This window comes from Acanthisitta chloris, unplaced genomic scaffold (assembly GCF_000695815.1).
Source record: "Acanthisitta chloris isolate BGI_N310 unplaced genomic scaffold, ASM69581v1 scaffold752, whole genome shotgun sequence".
NCBI lineage: Eukaryota > Metazoa > Chordata > Aves > Passeriformes > Acanthisittidae > Acanthisitta > Acanthisitta chloris.
The window spans coordinates 9,501-33,063 of NW_008661926.1; the positions used below are offsets into that span (position 1 = coordinate 9,501).

At 40.8% G+C, this 23,563-nt stretch overlaps 1 protein-coding gene across 1 annotated transcript in view; it reads right to left on the reverse strand.

Moving 5' to 3' along the window:
* The window catches only part of LOC103798124 (lipoxygenase homology domain-containing protein 1-like), a gene marked incomplete at both ends in the record, with an annotated part of 45,143 nt that overhangs the window by 6,659 nt on the left and 14,921 nt on the right, over window positions 1–23,563 (reverse strand). The window contains 12 exons of the mRNA XM_009070367.1: window positions 386–514; window positions 1,241–1,345; window positions 2,645–2,793; window positions 3,723–3,856; window positions 5,204–5,358; window positions 5,868–6,141; window positions 8,749–8,909; window positions 9,729–9,921; window positions 10,252–10,448; window positions 11,278–11,354; window positions 18,513–18,673; window positions 21,868–22,022. Of these exons, the coding sequence (XP_009068615.1) occupies window positions 386–514; window positions 1,241–1,345; window positions 2,645–2,793; window positions 3,723–3,856; window positions 5,204–5,358; window positions 5,868–6,141; window positions 8,749–8,909; window positions 9,729–9,921; window positions 10,252–10,448; window positions 11,278–11,354; window positions 18,513–18,673; window positions 21,868–22,022 (1,890 nt within the window). The remainder of the gene's footprint in view (window positions 1–385; window positions 515–1,240; window positions 1,346–2,644; window positions 2,794–3,722; window positions 3,857–5,203; window positions 5,359–5,867; window positions 6,142–8,748; window positions 8,910–9,728; window positions 9,922–10,251; window positions 10,449–11,277; window positions 11,355–18,512; window positions 18,674–21,867; window positions 22,023–23,563) is intronic.

Consider the following 23,563-nt stretch of genomic DNA (forward strand, 5'->3'; position numbering starts at 1 on the left):
CCCTTGTGTGCAGTAGAGACACAGCCGTGCCTAAAAGACAACCAAGATTGGTGATCAAAACAACAACAAAAAATTGATAAAGAAATTAGACAAGTCTACAGGTCCCATGTGCAACAAAAACAAAGACAGGGTTTGGTGATACCTGAGAAATCTCTGTAAAGATGTCACTGCAAAACAAAAGGGACTCTTGCAGAGGGTGAGGATGCAAAGCTGCATGCAAGTTGCACCACTGAGCTCATATTGCCACAGTAGCAGCAACAGCCAAAGTGACAGCAAGAATCTGTCACCAAAAGATAAATTAAATTTGGGTCCTGGAGGCAGTTATTTTATACAGCAATATGCCTAGTGCACTAGAAATCCTGCACTACAAAGCAGATTATCTTACCTTTATTATCATGGCCTATCTTGATTTTTTTCAGGTCTCCAATGTCCACAGACTCGACTGTAAACTCATCTACCTTCCCACGCTCAAATTTGTTCTTGTTAATCTTTGAAGCCTTTAGGCTGACTATCCCTGTTGTGGCAATGCAAAAGAACATTGTTCAACATGTGAAAGAAATCTCCTGTGAATGTCAACAGTGGAAAGAGGGAAGTGGCTAAAATACAAAACTTGGCCTTTCATCTCAGGATCTGACCCTTGTCACTCCCTCTGAACCCAAATCTGTATCAATACCCAAAATATACAGAATTCCTCCCTCAAGTGATCCTCTGGCAGTGTGACAGGGATAATGCTGTTGTGCTGTGTTCACAGCTAAAGAAATTGGTGCTACACATCAGTTCGCTGTCACTTCTGTCACAGACATTTCAGTTACTGCATACACAGCTCAGCTGCTTCCAAGAGGATTTGCTCATCAGCTGATAAAATACTGCTGGACCACTCAAAGAGGCAGAGGAGGGCTGGTTTCAGGAGCAAGCTGATTCATTGCTGAGGAGAGCAAATCATTCACTGCATTCAGTACTCAGTAATGTAGTCCCAGTCAACTATGCTGTTTCTATAATTGAAATTAAAACCTTTAGACCAGCAGCTGGTGCAAATCAACATCACAAAGTTTGGCAGTGATTTACAGCAGCTGGTGGTGTGCTTCCAAGTTACCATGATGTATGCACCAGCAGCAAGACCTTGAAGTTGCACTAAAAAGAAATGAGGAATAGATATTGAGGAAATAAAAGGAAGCCATGAGCTGTCTTTTCAAGTATCCATCAGTCACTTGCTATCCTTTTCCATCATATGAAACCATACCTGTATCATCTTTGCTTCCATAGAGTGTGATGAAGATGTTGGCATCTGTCCCAGCATTCTTCTTATCCCCAGTTTTCACTTTCACAGTGTATGTCGTTGACTTAGCTGTTAGATAAAACACCTTAATTTAAGAGTGTGAAGTCTAAGTAGGAGTTAACTCTAATTTTCCTCCCATATGTGTGTTTGGTTGAAACTGATCACAGCCATACTGTAATCTCTAATTCCCGTCCTATGCTGTGGTAGCTCCTGGGGCGAGCTGGGCTATCTGATTGCAGAATGTTCTACTACTGTAGTCCTTTAGCACATTGTCTGCATATCTACAGATAAGAAATGTGCTCAAGCCTTCCCATTTCCATCCTGAGAACCTCTAACACTCCTCAAAGCTGCCCTGCTTGTAATATTTAATTTAAAACATTCACATACACCACTTTATTCTACTGGTACCAAATAATATATGTGCATGTAACACAAACCACAAGGTATGTACTGACATATACAGTTCATATTCACAAACACACCCTTCAGAACAGCATCACTGGGGAGGTTTCTATTAAACCTGCATCTAGCAAGCACAGTAAACTCATAAAAAATATGGAGAAGTCTAATATAGTATTCACTGCTCTTCAATAACCTACTCAAGATTTCCAAAATGGAATATTTCCTCCGTAGTTACACACACGTTTCCAAGATGCTGCTCAAGCAGCATGTCCTCCTGAACAAAAGGGATAAACACTTCGTGGAATCTGTTTGATTATACAACTTGCAGAAATTATTCCTGTATTCAAAAGCATCTGAGGGGGAAGTCAGGAGAAAGTTTAAAACCTTTCACCGGTTATTAAACCAGTGGAAGTGTTGGGCACTCAGCACCTTGCAGCATCAGACCCAGGAGTGTGTCATTGTTCTGTGGTTACCACGCAAAATTATATACAAGTGAGGCAAAGTTATTTTCAGAGGACAACTGACACAAACAGCAAGATGGAAAGTGAGATAAAGTTAGGTCCCTTTCCCCAGTTATGTTCATTCTCTGCTCAGTTTCACATCAAAACATTTAACCATTGCAGTCCATGATGTGAAATGAATGAGAATTATTCCTTAGATATTAGCAACTAATATGCATTTCAGTTGACAGAAGATGACTGAATATATTATCCATCTTCCTAGCTTTCTCGATTTGCATTCAATCTTGCAAGATGATTAAATTAACTAAAAATGAGAAGGGTCCACTCCTTGCTGCTTGACATGCACTTCACACTTCATTCACACCTGAAAATTTCATGGCTGGGGCAAAAATTACTCACAGCCCAGTGAGCAACGGCTACTGCTAACTGTTACTGCCCTCAGCAGCATTAATAACTTGGTTCCTTTCCAACCCCACACTGGAAGAAATACAAGGCTAACATAAACCTTTCTGTTCCAGGCCCAGCGTTGCAAGAGACTGGCCATCATTTTCCGAATCTTTCTTTACAAATGCTTCATCCACTGGGACCAGCTCCCTGACAATCTGACCGTCATCTTCCTCAACCGCTAACCACCGCTGGCATGGAAAATAATACCTACAAGAATGACAGCAGCACCCAGCGCTTACACAGGACTTCACAGGCTTTAATAACATAAACAAGAACAGATCAGAGGCTACTTAAAGAAAAAAAACCACCAGCAAGATTATTCAAAGCTGAACAATACATCTGTTTCCATCCTCAAGATCTGGTGTTGTTTGCGCAAACTAAATCCATAAATAGGTTAGGGAGAACTTACTGAAAAGTGCTGGTTCTGGGCTGTCCGTCCCATGATTGATTCATTTTACTTTTCACTCCCAGAAAAGTTAAATAACTCAAGGGAACCTCCAGTTTCTCTCCAGACATTTTGTCTATGAAGACTGGACTCATCTTAAGGTGCTCATGAGTGGTCCTACCCACCAGAGCATTGTGCAACTTTTAAGCATGTGATTTCAAGCATGTTCCAGCTCAAAGGTAAGCCTGTATTTCAGGTGTTGAACAGCCCAGTCTTTGCTCATCCAGCTGTCTATGAAAATCATGGGAGTTTGCTTAGATCAGGATTTGCTTTTGGCCCACATATTTGTGTTAGGTACAAAAGACAAATGAAATGTAAGGCCCCAAAGTGGGGCCTAGAAAGGAAACTCTTGAGTGCAGGCTCTGCTCAGGGACCTTTTCAGGACTGAGAGTTGATTCCCTCACAGGAGAAACAGAGAAAATCTGAGGTTCCCTTCCAAACACTGCTGTTTTTCAAACTGCAGATATGCTGGAACAGCAAACTCCCACAGAGAGGTACCCCAAAATAACCCCATGCTCAGTATAATGGCAGAATCATGACAAGACTCTCCAAGAGTGCCTTCTCCCTGTGAGGTGGTGAGGAGCTACGATGATGCCCTTCTACATCTCCTCTGCCTCCCCATGGTCCTGCAGGCTCCTGAAAATGTGGCCCCTTTTCTGGCTGTATGGAAAGGGTGCAACAGGCTGCTCACGTGGTGCTCTTTTTGAGGTCAACAATCTCTACCCTCTCCAGGAACCAGCTTGGCCTAGAACCAGAGTTATCATGGCGGATCCGCAGCTTCTTGAGCTCACCCAGGTCAATGGCCTTGATGGTGAACACATCCACCTGTGTGGAGGCAAAAGGCAAATGACTGTGTTTCCCAAGGGTAATCTTTTTTCTCCATTAAAGAATAGGTGTTTGCAAGTTCTCTGTGCACTGTTTGGGTAGATGTAAAAAAATTACTACAGAGCTGTAAGGTCTCCCATTGACATCAATGCTTGGCTCCCACACGATAGTAACAGCCACGGACCTGCACAATCCTTCACTCCTTTCTTTACTGTGTCCCAGTTTCAGCATCCTCTAGGTTTAACTCATCTCTTCTAAACAGCATTCTTTTCAGGCTTAGTATTTTCCCACAGACTGAATCTGGAACTGGACACAAATATATCGACTCCACAGAAATTCCCCCCCCACACCTCCATGTAGAATCATGGAATATCCAGAGTTGGAAGGGACATATAAATATCAGAGTCCAACTCCTGAGTCTGCACAGAATAGTGTCAAAGTGTAGCCCATCTGCTTTATTTTAACCCACAGAACACCTTCCATTTGTCATTTACCACAACCAAGAGGTTCATTTATTAGCTGTGCTAGTGTGACAGGATGGTCCTTGTTATCGTAATAGTTTAAACATCTTAATGTGATTAATATGTTGGTAGACTTTAGGTTTGTACTCCCAAGAGTAAAGAGCATTACATTTGCAGCTTGGAGCTCTTCCCACTGAATGAAAAACCAAGCTGCAGTTTCACTTCTGCCAAGCTCATAAATCACAGCTAACAGCTTATTTAACAACCCTAGGCTCTTTTTTTGTGATTGCAAGTTTTCCACAGCTGTTTTTTTTCCCATAATTTTTTGTTATTCAGAATTATTCCTTGAAAAACTCCTGGCTATAGTAGTAGCTTGTTAATCATTCATAAATTTTTTATGGCAAATACTCAATCTACAAGAGACTTTCTTTAATTGGATTGGATTATAATGTAATTATAGCACACTGTGTAGTATTGCTTTTATTCCCTGACTGGCTGAGTAGAACATTTAGAACCGTATTTGTAGTCTAAATACTGATGTACTTGAGCTGCTTCACAAATACTCTCCAGTATTAAATTAAAGTTTGTGGTTTACTAGTACTCCAGGAAGGAAACACTATTTCCAGAATGTTTACAGGAAGCAGATGCAACAAGTGACTCCAATGTGGAATTGGTGTTCAGTTTATTATTCAAATTAATTTTCCCTGGAAAATGTTTTGAGGCATTTTGCTTCATATGATATATTTTGAAAATATAGCATGTTTGAGCTTTAAGCTGGAACAAGCTAAGTCTTGCCAGGAAGAGACTGTCTTGGATGGCCAGCATGACAACTGAGAGAACTCTGCCAGCCACCTTCTTGTTTGAGTGAGTTGAGTTCATGCATTACCTGCCCCTTTTCAAACTTGTTGAGGTTATTCGACCTTTTCAGCTGGCGCTCACCCGTGTCTCCTCTTTCCATGCCATAGATGCTCAAGAAGACATTAGCATCCGTCCCAGCCCCCCACATAGTCCCAGTGAGAACACGGACCTCGTACGTATTTTCTGCAAGTAAAATTGTAAAGGCAGATCAGGAGGAGCCCAGAAATAGTCGTATTGCATCACATCTGTGGCTCACCATGAAAGCACATAACCCCAAAATGCCAGCACAGAAAGATTCTGTCTGGAGTTTGTTTGCATCTATCTTAAAACATGAGCAGCTCCATCTTCCTCCAGCCCCTGTAATTAACCATATCAATAGTTACAGCTTGTTAAACTCCCAGCCATAGTGGTAACCAGTTGACTCTTGACCCATGTGCCCCGTAAAACATATGGAAAATCCTTTTAGATAGTCTAATTTCAGGCTGTCTCCTCCATCCTCTGCCTTAGTTTAGCCACCATCCTCTTCCTCCCCAGTGCTGATCAACCAAAGCACAGGGTAAGCTACACTGCAGGCCTGAGGCAATGGGATGGTTCTGGGGCATAAATGGTCCTGTCAAGCACCACAGTGTGGTTACTGTCCTTCATGCAACTGCTGGATGCACACACATACATGCATTCCCTCTGATATTTACCCTCTAAGTCAGATTCTCCATCAGGCACCAGCTCCACTACAAGCTCCTTATCCCCTTCATCTCTAGCTAACCAGCGGCGTGCCACAAATGTGTAGACATCAATTCCGTCGTCCACCTTGGTCTCCTCTTCTTCCTCCTTCTTTTTATCAGTCTCCTCTGCTTTCATGGCAAGTCGCTTCAGTGTGACACTTTCCAGGAACCAGCCATCCCCGATGCCTGAGCCATCATGGCCTATCCGAATCTTATAAATCTTGCCAACATCTGCAGCCTCCCTCTGCCGCCAAGGAAAAGTCAGCACTCAGGAGGATATAAAAGACATCTTAATTTCATAAAGCGTATTCTTATAAAGGAGCACTGCCTCTATCACCCAAAACATCTAAGCAAGGATAAGAACATTTTTTTAATGCAAGTTTACCTTTACTTTTTCCTTCCTGTTTAATTATTTCATACTTTCCATTACCAAATCTCATCTGAACAGACTGAGCTGAGGACATTCAGGGCAACCATGGTGAGGATTGGAGCTGACTCCATATTTACTGGGCTCCCTACTTCCCCACTGCTCTCCTCACCAGTATTGTCTTTGTGTTGGCATTAAAGGTGAATAATGTCAAAATATCATACAAGCTTTTTACAAATTCTGAGTGCAAGCCGTCTTTTGAAAATTAATGATAATATGCATTTCATTCTTAGCACAAGACATGAACCCAGCAAGAAGCAATAATGGTAAAGCAAAACCACAGTTAACTTGGACTCCTATAACCTAATCTCTGACACAGACTGTGAGTTTGGATTATCTGTCCAGAATACTACCTAATGAAGTTGGATGGAAGGTTTTCCTCCACGCAATCCTTCAACATCCGATGACTTCTTTCTGATGATTGCTTATGCTGTTAGGCAGTGTTTATATTATAAAACTTGCAAACATTTGCTTCAGGCTGAAATCTGGAACTTGGCATCTAAGGTTTTATTCTAGAAGCATTTTGCAGATTAAAACAAAATCAATTGTACACAAGATGCTTATCAGAAAACTAAAATTGATCTAGCTGTCCTGACATAAAGAATGGGTCTTTTCTTACATGGCTTGACCCTTAGATTTGCTGTAATCATCCTGCATACTTTGTCCATAACTGGTGGATTTCCTATTAGCATGTAGCTCACGGAATCTTATTTTTGCCTCTATCTTCTTGTAAATATTCATATAATGAAAGAGATAGAGGATCTGTCTATTAATGCTTCAGAGCTTCTGCACTTTGTGCTTAATAAAAATCACAGAAAATGGACACAACTTGCAAGTCCAGCAATAAATACCTGAGAGAGGATATCCTTACATCCTAAGGATATAAGGATATGTAAACAGAACACTGTATATATGGCTTTATTATAAATCTGATATTAGCTAGTAGCTTTCACTCATAAGTTTTGGAAAGCTTATTTCCTTTAAAATCAGAGAAACCTAATCTTAAAATTATAGAGTTTAAAAAAAGCAAACATTTATAAGGTTCTAGTCATCTTAAATTCCAAATAACTCATTAAACATGGATAAATATCTGTAACTGCATTTTGTAAACAAGAATATGAGGCAGACGGAGGTGAATGGATCTCAGAAATACACATTACAAAACTGGTCAAGTTGTGGATAAAGGCACCTCCATTTGACGAGTGACAGCAAGGATACCCCAGTCTTCATGATTCAGGAAAGCTTCAGCAACTAGCCCCAAGCTTAACTGTGATGAGATGGATCCCACCTCTGTGGGTTTGCAAATTCAGATGGAGACCCAGGCACCACTGTGCTGAGCTTTGTACTGTGAGCACATATGACAGATGTGCCTTAAATCCTGCTTCCATCAGGACTCTGTGCTTTACTGTCCAGATGTCAGTCTTTCCCTCAATACAGAAGGATGTGGCTTTGACATACCCTGACAGCACATCCTGTCCTTGCTCTGACCCCACATCAGCATAAGAGCTAAGGCCATTCCTTTCCCCCAGACCTTGGTTTCTCTGGACATAAAGCCCAAGCAAACAACAGAGAAAAGAATGTTGGTCCAACAGGGAAAGCATGCTCGACCCCACTGTGATGCACACCTACTTCTCAGCCTCATCTGAGAAGGTCCTGGGCTCATCTCAGCCCAGGACGCTGCACCCAGGTCCTGGCTTACCCACCTGAGCTAATTCCAAGGCTTCTCACCCCTGCAAACACTCCGTTTACTGCTGAGCTGATCAAAAGAGGTGCAGGCTCTGTAGTATAAACCTAAATTCTGGCCAGACAGATAGCTGGAGAAGTGTGCTGTACACTTTTAGTGCTGTGACTGTGCAGTGCTTGCTGGAACAGTACTACAGGCAGTAACATGCATGGGGCAGTCACACATTTACAAAAATTACAGCTGCAAACTTCTTCAGGGTTGGCACATGTACCTGTGGTTAATGGCGTGTGTGACCATAAAAAACCACAATTACTCATATTCTTATACAGGTTTCTTTCCCCAGCTAGACAATGAAAAGGGACAGTAATGTGTGGTCAGGCCCAAAGTATAGGCCTTTTGAGATCTAACATAAGTACCTCCTTTTGAAAGTAAATATAAACAGATAATGCTGTTAGGTCATGTACTTCAATGACATCCTACTAGCGCTTCAGAAGATGAAAGCATTTCCAGAAAACACAAAACTTCCCAAAAATAAAAACACAAAACCTCCCCAAAAATGTGGATAGACGACAGCAGATACTGTCAGACCTGCAAATTTCTTAAATAGTCTATTTTTCTTTCTTTTTTTTTTTTTTTCTGAATGGAATTAGCTCAAACTAGGTTTTACTTGGGTCATGTCTCAGTTTTGGTTGATCCTTTCTTTCCCTTCTTAGAAGTGGCAGTAACTACCTTCATCATACCTTGAAGATCTCTGTGGCTCCCCGTTCAAAGTTGTTGGATCTGTTATCTAAGATGATCACTTCTGTTTTGCCAGCCTCACCATAAATCTGCATGAAGACTTTGGCATTGGTGCCTGCAGCTCGCACGCTTCCAGTAACTACAGTCACCTCATAGTTTATCACTAGTCCAAAAATAAAGCAATTAAATCAGCAGAGAAAGTCAGATAGCAACATTCCCAAGGACTGAGGTTCAAAGTTAAATTACCTTGTCTTAACAAATGACCACATAGCTGACCTTTTGCACTTATCCAGACCAAATGTGAGATAACAGAACTCTTCACTAAGATCTAACCTAATAGGTTTCCTTTTACAAGCATTAAGCCAGTGTCACAGGGGTGTAAAACTGAGCCTTAAAAGGGAATACAATTTCAATATTAACAATAGAGTGGTTAAATTATCTCCTTAGTATAATAAAAGGAAGGGAATTACAGAGAGCAGGGGAAAAACACAACACTGTCTCAGAATCTGAAGAAAAATTTTAGCCATCACCTTAAAAGAAAATGGATCTACTGATAGAAGTCAAGTGGGCAAATAGGGATTTGGTCTTATTTATCAAACAGCTTCTTCCTTCCAGGAAACAGGACAGAACATGTGCTGGTGTAGTACTGGGGAATGTAAATGAAATAAAGGACTGGGGCAGATAGACAAAAAAAAAGTAGAACCCACTGATAATTCAAGGAAGAAACACATTGTCTTTTGTTGTGTTACACTGCCCAGGATCTAAATTTTTCAGACAGTGTTAGGAAATTGAGATTAAAAACTCAGTAATGTTTTTCCAATTGTTTGAGAAAACATGAGAATAACTTACTTCCCTCACCAACATAACCTCATATGGATGGGGACTTTTTGGTTTTAGTGTCTAACACAGTGGTGACCTTGTCCTCAAGCATAGTAGTAATACATATTTAGTCCTAGCTATAAACCAGCATGGGTTCTCTTACATTTCTCAATAGGCACAATCTCACTTGGGTAGAGCTCCACCTCCACTTTGCCATCAGCCTCATTTTTATCAAGCCATCGGTTGCAGGGGAACATGTACTGCCTTCCCTGGACTGGAACCATGATCTGGACACTGGCCAGGAACCAGCCAGACCGGAGACCCACGTTATCATGTCCAATCCATATTCGGTTGATCTTTGAAAAAGCAAACAAAAACTAAGGGCAGGAAAAAACCCCGACACAAAAGAATTTACTTACTATGTAACAATCTCCTTGCCCTAGCACACTGTTCTTCCACTGTATTCATGTAAATAATGTATATAAGTATTTAACTTTAAACTTAAATCACTCTTCACATAACTGCATGTTTGTTAGACTGCTGATGTAATAGTCTATATAAGATGTGTTTCTTAATACCCAATGCTGAGGTCGGAGACTCTTCACCACATTCAATCTTCAGTGTTCTATTGATTCAGAATTCAGACACTTGCAAGAAGTACGGAGCCACCCGCAATTAATTCTTACCTTCCCAATATCCATCATATCTAGAGTAAACTCATCCACTCGACCACGTTCAAAATAATTGCCTAGATCATTATCGGAGACTAAGAGAGGCTCTTTGCTGGAGACTGCTTTATCACCGTAGAGTCTGATAGAAACTTTGGAGTCTGAGCTGGCACCAGGGACATCTCCCGTCTTCACGCTGATGTGATAACTGATATCTAAAGTGAGATTGATGTACAAAACACAGATGAATGAATGGCATTTCCAGAGCTCAGCCAGGCAATTAGCTTCAAAAAAGATATGGAGAAAAAAGGCTCTAGATGCAGACACAGAAAGGGGTTTGCCCTCCATTCATACATTCAGCATCTTAGGGCCACACTGAAGAAGCTGTCACACCTTGGAGTTATTTACCAAATCATAAGAGGTCCAACAGTTACATTAGTAAGCATAAAATGTTCTGTATGCCTCACTCTCAGTGTTAGATAATTACTCAAGCCATAAAAATCCGCTTAGAAAGTGAAATTATTCCATTGGTTTTTATACTTATGATCTAATTCAATAACTTTTACTTGTTGTTTTCTAAAACAAAATTAAAGCATCTCAACTTGAGCTCTGCAGGCACTGTTTTCTAAAGAAAATTCTAGCATTGAAGCCCTGGTTCTCTAGAAAAGGGCAATATAATCGTTTTGGTGATTTTCTTTTGTGAACACAGTTATTCAATGGAATTTACTAAAGCAGTGGCAATTCAAGACCCTTCAGAGAAAGCTATGCAAAAAAGCAGTTCTTAAACAAATTACAAAATCAAAGGTTTTTTCTACACATATAATATTGTGATTATGCTCTTTTATACAAATTAATCCCATTCACAAACTAGAATTTAAGTCAGTCATTTTCCCCAGAGTGACCTACTGCAGCTTCTTGCATAAGCATGGCAAAAAAACTCCATTAGATTTACTGTGAACTGACACGAATTATTAAGAAGAATAAAGCAAGAAGATACATTCATGCACGGCTCAAACCCAGACAATTTCCCCAAGCTAAACTCACTTTTTAGCACTGGTGACTCCCCAGCAGGCACTAGTTCTCGGACAATCTGACCATCGTCTTCATTTTTGTCAAGCCATCTGGTTTACAAACAGAAGTAAGTTATCTTCGAATAATTAGCACCTGTTAGACCTTTCAGAATCTAGGCTGGTTCCACAGATAGTCCAAATCCACACCAGAGTAAAAAAAGATTTTTTAACAGGGTTCTGTATCTCTCTTAACTTAGCAGGAGCCTGATCAGACCATATGGCAGCCACACTTTAAACCACCATTTCTCCAAGAAGAGAGATCATGAGAGCCCTGCTTGCAGTAGATAAATCACTGCTATGATGTCCATCTGTCTGGAAAGCACAAACTTTATAACTGTAAGTTATTCCTGTGAATGGACAGTCTCAGTCTCTTGAAAGCATTGACCTTTATTGACCAGAAAGACTTGCAGCCTTTATTATTAAACACCTTGATTGCAACCTTTACAGCATCTAAGTTACTAACCCCCCCTTTTTTATCAGTCTTTGCTTACTCCACTTTATCATGTCTTTTCCCTTCCTATCAGATAAGTATATATATCCCTTTTTTCTCCACCAGGAAGGGGATGAAATATGTTGTTTCCATATTCAAGGTTGGGTATGTGGAAGCAGCTGGCACCAGCAAAAAGGAGGGATTTCCTGTTTTTCTCAGCATTACTCTAATGAACCAACTAGACTAATTAAGAAAAAGAGCTGGGCGCAAAGTAAATGATATCAAGGGAAAAAATTCTGAAAGGAAAATCATAAAATCACAGAATGGCTTGGGTTGGAAGGGACCTTAAAGATCATCTAGTTCCAACCCCCCTGCCATGGGCAGGAGCACCTTTCACTAGACAAGATGACTCCAAGATCAACACAGCCTGGTATTAAATATTTGCAGGGATTGGGAATCCACAGCCTCTCTAGGCAACCTGTGCCACCCTCTCAACAATTTTATAGCGAATAATTTCTTCATAACATCTAATCTAAACCTGTCCTCATTCAGCTTGAGATCATTCTCCCCTTGTCCTATCACTACATGCCCTTTCCAAAAGTCCCTCTCCAGTCCCCTCCAAAAGTCACCTCCCAAAAGAGAGGGGAACCAGTTTCTAGCACGGTTACCTTCAAAGCTGCTCCTTCAGCCTCAGGGATGAAGGATTTACCACACTAAACCCATCATATGCCATACAGCAACCATTGTAGCACAACAGCAAGGGCCCTGGTAGGAGTTTCTCACTTTCCACTTCAAACCCAGACTTTTGCAGCACTCATAATATTCCTGTAAGCGTCTGCTTAGGGGCAGGTTTCCCACAGTGGTGCTATGAAAGCAGGAGTAGTTCCCAGAATGCCCACTGTTCCCAGGTACGCATCTGTGTGCAGCAGCATCTTTTGCAGCTAAAAACACTGCTTAAAAGCATCAGGGGCAAGAAAAGGACAAGTAAGCAAGCTCTGGTGGGTTATGCAGGGTGTTTAAATGACTCTAATAACTCCCAGAACAATAAAGAGGGAAAAACAAATCCTCAAAAATTGTTTCTTTTTGAAGGAGGTCACACTGCTATGTGAATACCAGCTATGATACTCACATACACAGCTATGTGAATGACACTAGAATACAGCAGACCTTCTTCTGCACAAACATATGCACCCCGAATGGTCTATAAGCTTCCTGTAATGTGACCATGCTACATGCATTCTTCTTGTCTGACCCTCATACCAACAAGGAGGGGAGCTTGCTTCTGTTTTAAGTTTCCATTTTGTATTTGATTGGTGAGTTAGCACATATGGAAACCAGAAAATCACCCTCATAACAGACATCTGGGGACATGAACAAATGCCTACTGAGTGCTGGATCAAACCTATGACACCTTGCTGGTAATGAGCCAGCACAGCCTACCAACATGGCCAGTTGGACCAAGAAGGAATGAGATATTTTGGAACACCAAGGATGGTCTGTTTTCATTTTGTCCATATGAAGGAATATAATATACCCTTCTGTCTTACCACACAGAGGAAAACAGTAAGCACAAAGAAACCATGCCAAAAAAAACCACCCCAGCACCAGGAAAAGATCCAAACTTGAGCTGGAGTTAGCCAGGCCTGAAAGCACTAGCAGCAATGTTCTCATGCAAAAGAGGTGCATAGAGTCCCACACACAGACACACATCTCTACTCCCAGCACCCCTTTAAGCTTTGACGGGTTGTTGGGTATGCAGTCTACCACATATTCTTCCATTTCACCATGTAAAGCAGGTGGCCATGTGCAGGTGGTGTGAAAAGGACTGAAAGCTAAGGGAGTCACCATGAAGGTCATGAACATGTGATGATCACACAAACACCATGTAAGGGCATCATATGTGATGTTGTGCCTCAGAGGAGGCTGACAGGTGTAGTAGGATGGAGGAACAGAAAAATCTGTCAGGAAGAGCTTGAAATTTATGGCAAGAATTGGACAAGGGTAAAGTGCAAGGAGAGTAGAAGAGAAGCATGCTAAGACATCACATTGTCTAAGAAAGGAAGCCTTTATTGGTATTTTGAGGTTGGGGGATTTTTATTTTACCTGTTAGAATGGGTCCTTAATACCTTTGTATCATGTAGTTCTTGATGCTGGCTCAGGATTCACGTCCTTGAACAGGTACCCAATGGCTAGGGGATCACATCATCCCAAAAGTCAAGATCCTTCTGCATACATGGATGCTAACTGGGAGGACCCACAAAATTTGAGCCTGAACTCCACCACCCCTGGACCAGTAAATTCAGCATGTTCTTCAGAAAGGCAGAGGCTCACAAAGTAGACACACTTCTGTTCTCCTGCTGCTTATTATTTTTTGTGCCCTGCAAGCTGCTGTTTCTGTTGCCAGTGGACATGCTGTTGTTTTCTGTCACCTTCGCCATTGCCAGTGTTTTAGGGATATTTGGGTTGAATCTGGGTGAATCACTTCTAAGCCAAGGTGACAGGATAAAAATACATCCCACAAGAAACAGATCTCTGTGTGCAAATGCTAACTGCTTCAACAGTGAGGAGAAGTGAGATAAATGAATCTGAAAAGAAGAACCCCTAGATAAAGAAATTCCCTCTATCAATGTTGGTAGCTACTGATGACAAGAGAAGGAGCATGTCCCGGACTGGAGGAGGAAGAGGGAGGTTTATCAGAAGAAATGACTCTAGGCTTCTTAAATTGTTTCAGCCAAAAGAACAGCCAAAGTGTCAGAATCACTATTTTTTCAAGAAGATTACTGACAGAGGAATTATTTGGATGAACAATTCCACTGCATTCCTTCCCTTCAGCACATATACAAAATATCCTAATTTTACTTCAATGTAATTCCAATGGCATATCACTAAGCAGCAGATTGCAACCAGGGGTTTATAGCCTTACACTGAACGCAAAAGGATTGACACATTATAAACACATCAGGCTACAGAAAATAGTTTTCAGTGTAGTGCCATCATGTTCCTAGTACCAAAGGCCTGTCAAAGGCTTTTACTTTATCAGAGCTTCCATGCAGTTTCTGTGGATGTAATTCACATGCCACTGCGGGTTTTGTAACAGTATAGTCATGTCATGTCCTGTGTCACACCCTTGGTTTTAAAGAGATATTTTCTGACCAATAAGTCAAAAAGGACACAAATATTACATGAAAGCCATTTCAGAAAGAATTTCTGGAGAATCAGAGTGTCTGGGGAGCACTGCAAAAAATATGGTATTACATCATATATAACATTTGAAATCCAGCCTGCATGCAATTAGAATAATTAGCATGTCCATTACATTTAAAGACACATATGTGTCTTTAAATATAAGCTATATGCACGAATGTGTAAAATAAATGACATTCTAGTTTATTTTGCAGCAACAAAAGGAGGTTTCTCTGGCTCCTTCGTATGATGAACACTTTTGGCATTTGATTGAATAAATGTTCTTTCACAAGAGACTCCTAGTGCATCATGCCATTCACGGTCTGTCTGTTGTTCTTCAGGAACTAATGATATTCCCTTATGCTTGTACTGGAAAAAATTAGGATGGTGAGGGTCATATGCTTGCAAATAAATTTAATGAATTATTATTGAAGATTTCAGTGGAGCTATGATGATTTACAGAATGTAAAACACTCTCCTATCACAAACTCACAACTTTACCTGATTGAAAATTTATTTCTGACTGAGGCGTAAATACTATAAAAAGTAGGTTGTTTTAGAGAATGTCAGCTAGTCCATTCTAGGACTTCCTGAGAGCTTTGAGGAGAAAATGAAATCTGAAAAACTCAGTTCTGATCTTCAAAAGGGTTTGGCTCCAGTTCTGGTGTGAAAAGTGAATGCCTTAATTTTGAACTTTCCTGCCATATTCATCATCAGAATTCCTAAAACACATCGGGTATTATAAGGTATAAATTGCTCAGTTATGCCACTGAATGACTCAGTGTTCAGTCCCTGAAAGCATGGATATTATAATGCCATGTGGTTGTAAGGGAGGAATAGTACTGCAGTGCATCCAAGTGATGTACTAGTAATTCTGCAAATAATGCTTGGACAAGCCACTTGCATTTACTTCTCAAAAGCATAGATAAAATGTCCACTTTAAAAATCACTGACTCTAAGACAACTGGTTAAAGAGTTGAAAGCACAGGCCTGGGAGTCCTTATTTCTCAATGTTCTTTCTGAACCTGACACAAACTCACAATTAATCCACTTAGCTTCTCTTTATCTCTGCTGGCTCCCTTGTACAACACAGACAGTTCTCCTCATAGAGCTCTTGTGATTACTAGGTAATAGATGATCCTATAGAGTCATAAAAAAGCTTTCAAATTAAAAGGCAAAACATAACCATATGTATGAACATGTAAATAACAATAACAGAGACTTCAAGTAGTTCTATGTAATGAAGATCTATAAGGGTATCTTAAAGACATAAGTTACAGTGAAAGCTGGTTCGCTAGCTCTCTGCTAGAGTGTCTGCTCGACACATACTGGTGCAGTCCAGTCTGTACAGAGGTAAGAAGCCTTTGAAGCTTTCTGCACAGGTGAGATATGTTTCTGCTGGAAGGCATTTTGTTCTCTAATTGTCTAACGGTAGATAAGTGGCAGAAGGTCAGTGGACTAGCTTTCAGTAATAACACAGAAGCAAAATGCGTTTTCTGTAGACCATGCAGCTGTGCTTTGTAGAAGACTGGAGCTGGAGATACAGGCAGTGAGAACAACATGTCTACTGGCCAAGCAGAAAGACAATCTTCCCTGTCCCCTGGATGGAGTCTCTAACTAACCTCACTTGCATTGCCTCTTCTTGGCTAAGTCTTCTTCAACATCCTGCCTCTGAAGAGGCAGGTGAAGCAGGATTCTCTGAGCTCCTGCCAAAGCAGCGAGGACATTAGTTTTCCTTGGCCTACAGGACTGGAGAAGAACATCCAAACACTGCAGGTCATGGAGACATTTATCCCTTATATGGAGGATGCAGTGGGTGAGCACCTTTACCCTCAGATATCTCCAGACTCCATGACGACACCCGTATACTGCGATGATGTCTCAGTCTCTCAAGAGACCCAGGCATCAAAGATAGTGAGAGGGAGCAGTTGTCCCTGTGTTTGATGGTGATCAGTCATGTTACCTTCTCAATCTGAGAGGAAAAGATAATGCTGACACAAGGACAGCAAATAAAGTCACACAAACAACACTGATACCACTTGGAAAAAGAGACATTTAGAAAGATAAGAAGAGTGGAATTCCATCACTGGTGACATGAAGTCTGAATGCACTCCATGAACATTCTGGGGATAAGGTCTTAGGTTTTCTTCCTCCCTCCTTTTTCAGTCCCTGGCCTGAGTGAAGTGGCCTCTACACTCCGATGTTCCTGGTTCTCAGGTGTAAAGCTAAGGAGAAGGACATCATCACTCAAAGCTGAGAGAAGTGACCCAGTTAAACAGTCACGTAAGGAGACAATTCAAAAGGAAATCTTTAAAATGAGCCAGCTGCATGGTGCAGTTAGACACAGAAATAGCTTTGAGGAGTCTGAGCTAAACAGCTCTTCATGTGGACACTTCATGTCCAAGGAAAAACCTGTCCAGCTTGCTTAACTCAGTAAAACATATGGTTGTTAAATATGGATCAAAAGGCAGCAATGACTATGTGGTGGTTTGTGCTTTGAAAAGGAAGACACTGTCTTGCTTTTTCACAACCAAGATGACATTGCATCTGCTGCTTTGTGCTGTCTCCCTGGTGAGTTTACTCTCTGTTGTGATGTGGCTTTAGCAGTGCAGAGAGGCTGGGGCTGGCTCCTGGTTTGTATTTGGCTGACTCCCCTAATTATAGTGGAGTTCTTCCAAGACAAGAGGCAAGTAACCAGCTTAGAGACTTTGCCTTTGTTTGCAATTTAAAAGTAATTGTGTTTGTTTTACAATTCCACTTGCCCCCAGGAGATGCCAATTTAGAACTGGTACTGGATGTTGTTAAACAGAGCTCAGTGAATGTCCATCCTATAGGGTGGACATCCTGTGAAGGCAAGTAGGACTTTACAGGACCTTGACCTACACTGGAGTTAATCTCTTATGTTTTAACCCAGTTGTCGCTAGCTTGTGCTGCAACGTTGAGGCAGACCCTAGTCAGTGCTGGGACAGGTCATGCATCTTGTTCCCCATGAGTAGCCTCAGTACAGCATATTTCTTTTGGCCACTTGATTGTCTAGGGAAAAGAAGAATACATTTATAACCCACCCTTAAGGGTAAGTTACAGCCCTCTGTTCTACCACTATCTCTGTCTGCATGGTAGTCATTTCCCCTCATGCAAGGAACTCTTGAGATGGCAGCATCACAATTTTGCATTCTCCCAACACAAAAATAGCATCCCATTGTACCTGAAAAGATGGGATGTGCATGTCAGGGACTGGAATCTTGTTCCACACATGCAATAACACCAGCAGATTGCAGAGTGTGTTTCTTCAGCAGGCAATTGTAGTGACACTGGATGTGGTACTGGAAGGTTGTGTTTTATCTTTTGGAAATTCTCTGCATTAGTGAGCAAATTGCTGAGAAATTCACAATTCTTATTGCGGTTCGTTTCTGTATCTTAAACCTCCCAAACCACAGTCTTTACTTTCAGGCTTAGGAAAAATAAATGAATGAACAAATAAATAAAAAGGATTAAGCTGTGCTCAGAAAATTCCAGTCATGGACCAACAACTAGGCTCTTCAAATTCTGGCAAATGCATAGACAGAGGCATAATTTGCAAGCATTGCTTCGGGTACCTGTTGCAGGGGAATTCCACAGCCTCACTTTCTGGCTGTCCTTCTTCCCTCACTATCACTTTGGCAAGGTACCAGCCACTGCTTCCTCCTTTGCCATCATGCCCTATCCTCACCCTCCTCACCTGCTTCAGCGTTACTGCTTCAATGAAGAATTCATCGGCCTTTGAGAAGGAGAAGAAAAAAGGTAAGGTAATATTTCTCCTTAAAAGCAAACAAACAACCCAAATTTATTATTGCAATCAAACCAACATCATCAGCACTCTGCAAGATAATTCTTCATGGGATGAAGGAAAAATTATGAATTTACCAAAGGATGAAAGCTCGAATAATTGTGCTAGATGTATAACATTATATTTGTAAATATATCATCTGTCAGCATTTTAAATCTCCCATGTCATTGCATGCTCTCCACAACTGTAAAAAAAGAGAAGTAATTTGATTATTAAGAAATTCATACAGAGAGGCAGAAAATCCAAGTTCAGTCCCTTGCTCAGATATCAGCTTTCTGGGAAATTGGGAGCAGATCACTTCAGACCAAATCTACAGCGGTACTTAGAGGTGCAGTTTGAAGACATTATTCTGTGTTAAATTCAGATGACATGGATTACAGAGCACAGGTTATACCACCTGATTTCCTGGCATGCCAGTACGGGCAGGCCTGCGCAGGGGTGTTTCCAGATACTCCATGAGTTGTGTTTGGAAGCTGATGTGAACCTAACCCAGTAGCTAAATACCATTAATACCCCACAAGATACAGGGATTTTATGTTTGGGATTTTTTCCCTTCCCTGGAAAAGGGCTCAAACCACCAAACTACAGAGTAGCCCAAGTGGCCACTCAAGACCAGATCCCTCTTACACAAGAGCATGCTGGGACCAGCAGTTCACAATGGCTGAAGGAAGATAAATATGCTCAAAGAGCGAGTTGCTCCTCTGGGAATCTGACCAGACAAGTACCTATGGCACATGTACAGAGCAAACACATGGCACATGCATGGTAAATACTGGGTGTACACACTGCATATCTGCAGCATATAGCCCAGCAAAGAGACTTGGCTGCTGTGGTTACCATCTGGCTGAGATGCTGTGCTATGTAAGAGAAAGTTAACCACTGTGATTTAGTTGTTCTTCCATCTCCCAAAAGCACATATGGCAGTAGCATATATGCAGCTAGCTCCCAGAAAGCGTGGTGGCAATGCAATATTTGTGTAACTATTAAAATAATCATAACTATTTTATCTTTCAGAAATTCAGACTGATCTTTACAATAAAGACAACTAAACATACTGCCACTGTTTAAAGTGTTAATGATGGGCTTGAAAATGTCAGTGTTGCCTACATACTCAAAACTGCTGAATTGGGGATTTAAGGCATTGAAACCTCACAGAGTCAGTCTAAGTCAATGAAGTTTAATTCATTAGGCCTGATGCTCATCTTACTTATTAATGGCTGATATAAATTAATGAGGAAGTAACTAACTGGAACTACAACAGGACAAACACCTAATTTAGAGGCGTCTTTAAATCTTACTTTCTACACAGGCTGTTAGTTTGCATCTGCAGGCAAAATTTTTAAGTTAAATTGGTAATCAAGATACTATTGGTTTAAGTGGCTGTAGATTAGAGACCACACTTACTTAGCTACATTTCTTTTTAACAGGGTATCTGAGTTAATCAGTGTAGATATACTCATTCAGACTCTTGAATATACAACCTCTAAGTTTATCAGGATCAATTCCTAAACAGCTTCCAATTCATTCACCAGCTTTCAGCTCCTTGCAGCAGGAGACCAGTTTTCCATTAATAGGATCCAGTTTGGTTTATGTCATCTGCATATTATTAATCATAGAATCTGATTTCCAAAATTTTTTCCCTTTTTTTCCTCTTTCTTGTAAGCTAGTCTATAACTCACATTTGTGAGTAAATATAGAATCATCATAGAATCACAGAACAGTTTGTGTTGGAAGGGACTCTAAAGATCATCTACTTCCAGACACCTTCCGCTAGACCAGATTGCTCAAAGTCTCATTCAACTTAGACTTGAACTAGGATGAACCATACCATAAAATAACCATCATCTGTGTATTAAATATTTGTCTTTTCTGTGAACCAAGCATCTTTCTTTGGAACGGCATTGAAACAGTCTTCAAAACACCACAAAAACATGACTCATTTTGCTGCCATTTTGACAAAACTAGACTTCACCAAATGACAAAACGCCATCCTTTATAGCTTGGACCCACCTTTTAAACCTAAAATATCTATAATGTAAGCTCATAGGCAAAAAATAAGATGTTAACAATGTCCGTGTCTGAAAACCTTTATACCATTTAGAAGCAGAATGGACTCTGACACTTGCTAAATGACACGTGTTTCCACATACAGATCTTACAGGTACAAGAAGTACTTGATGAAAGTTCATTTAAAGTCTAAAAAACCTCAGATATTTCAGTGAATAACTGGAAATTCTAGACATTCAAAGGCAAATCCAATGTGCTAATGCATATTTCAGAAGCCTAAATTCAATAGTCTATTTTGAAAACGTGACGTCCTTTTCTCTTCATATTCTTTCCACTCTGAACCTTCAATCAAATAATGACACACGAGATGGGAAATCTGCAGAGTTCTGCAATCAGATTCTCAAAATCTCCTCCTGGAGATATTGATTACATTTTACCAGTCTAAGCTGGACCCTAGAGATCCAAAATTGGATACATATTAAGTAGGTTGACCCCATAGATCAGATCAGCACACTGTTTGCTAGCTGATACTGCCAATGATGCAAAGGCTTTAACTGCAATTTGACTTCATTATCTCCAGTTTTCCAGGGAACAAGCTCTGTCTTCACTTCAAGCCATTATCAGCCACATCCATTCAGGACACAGACATACAAAAATATATTGAAAACCCATTTGAAAATAAGACACAAAAATTGAGTGTAGCGTGGTTGTGGGAGACTGGAGGAAATATAAAGGAAATATATTAGGCCTTTCATTCAGAGTTTCACATTAAATAAGATGCTTTTTCTTCCTTTGCCCTAGGAGCCAGAATTTTGCTATATTAGACAGAGGGGGAAAGGCTCCATTTTGTTCTTGGAAGATTTCCTGGAAACTTTCCCCAATCTAAAGATGCAATTTCAGTAGTCAGTACTTAGCTGGGGAGCAAACCAAGAAACTCTTTTATGAACATACAGACATCAAGCAGGGGCACAGTGTCCCCGATGATGCTCAGTCAACATGATTTATTTCTGCCTACTGCCCTAGCCTGAGCTGGCAAGGAAATCAGCCAAGTTTACAAACACACATCATAAAAACAGAAATTGCAAACCCCATCTTAAGGATCTGCTGTGTGAACTTACATTGCCTTTTTCAAATTTGTTGACACTGTTGAGGCAGTTGTAGAGAAAGCGCTCTCCCGTGTCTCCCTGGTCACCGATGAGGCAGATAAAGACATTGGCATCTGTACCACTCCCGCTCACTGTCCCAGTGCAAACTGTCACACGGTATTTTATCACTGAGGAGACATAAATTAATAAAACAATTTCAGCAACACAATCCATTGCCATTTAAATTTACTCATTTTTGACACACTTCAAATTAAGTCTAAGTGTTCATACTTTCAGTTGGTGCTTCTGCAGAAGTACTGACTTTAATACTTCTGTGTTATCACTAGGAAAAAAAAAGCTGAAATAGAAAGGCATGAAATGTGAAGAGAACCCATAAAAGCCCTCCAAAGAAAGATATAAAAATCCTGACCCCTTCAGGTAAAGCCTTGCAAATTGGAGTGCATAGCCTCCATGGGGCCCAGTCCTGCTACCTCCCCCTGCTGCCTTCTTGAAAGGGTCCTTGTAATGGGGGTCTTTGTAGCAACAGCTTTAGGAAAAAAAACCTATTTAGAATCCACGGGCATGCCAGGCAGACAAAAGAATTAGAAAAGGTGGAGCACTCAAGGATCTGAGGAACAAACTCTTCATTTGGATTTATGGGGCAGGACAAGCCCAGTTGGTCCTATCCTCTTGGGACTCTCAAAGTGCAGGAGGCTGGATTGTGTCTTGCCTTCTTGTCACCTTTGATATCATTATTTAAGTTTTTTCTGGATAGATTTTTGAACTGCCACCTCCCCCAACCCTGTCCTCATCTCTGCCCTCCCATCCCATTGGGAGAAGGATTTCCAGGAAGGAATATCACAATGAAGAATCAGCCCACAGACCAAACTTTGAGAGGGAGACCTTTTTCCCCAGCATGGGGAAGGGACAAGAAGCAATGTTCTCACCCTCCCTCCAAACCCACCTCCAAGCCCAACACACAGGCGCTGCATCTTGCCTCTGCTCAGCACAGCTGCTCCTCACAAGAAGGTGCCTGTGTATGAATTCAAGCTGCCCTCTCAACAGTTGATTAAAAATACATTTCAAAACCAGGTTTATTTACATTTTAATAACATCTGCAATTACAATTACTCTTCCTCTTCTGAGGAACTGCTCCACTGCATGCAGATCACCAAAATCAGAATCAGAAATTTCAGAAAACACGGGACTCATGTTCTACATAGCGTAAGTGCTTTGGTGAAAATAAGAAAAATCCCACTGATCACCTTGAGATACTCTGCTTTCCTAAATTCTCCCCTAAGTACATTTAGTTCTTGTGTCACAAGGTCAAGGCAGAAATGGCCACTTCAGGAAACCAGTGCAAAGTTCTGCAGCTTTCCTTATTTAAATCTTTACTTCAATTAAATAAATAGTTTGGATTGTTCACACATACTGAAAGGTACATATACTTTAGCACAAGTGTCCTGTGCAATTTTTTATACATTTATACATACAGCTGCATAAAATTGCATATAATTAAATTAAAGTGTAAAGCTCAAAATATGATTGTTAAATTTTAGACTGCATTTCAGTTAAGCTTGCTTTCCATGAACATCCCTCAAACCTTGCATTTCACATTTAAGGGAGACTGGGGGGGAAAAAAAAAAAAGTTTTAAAAAAAACCCCTATCTCTGGAAACAATTGTGCTGTGCCCAGATCTCTCCCATCTCTCATCACAGAGAAATCTGGT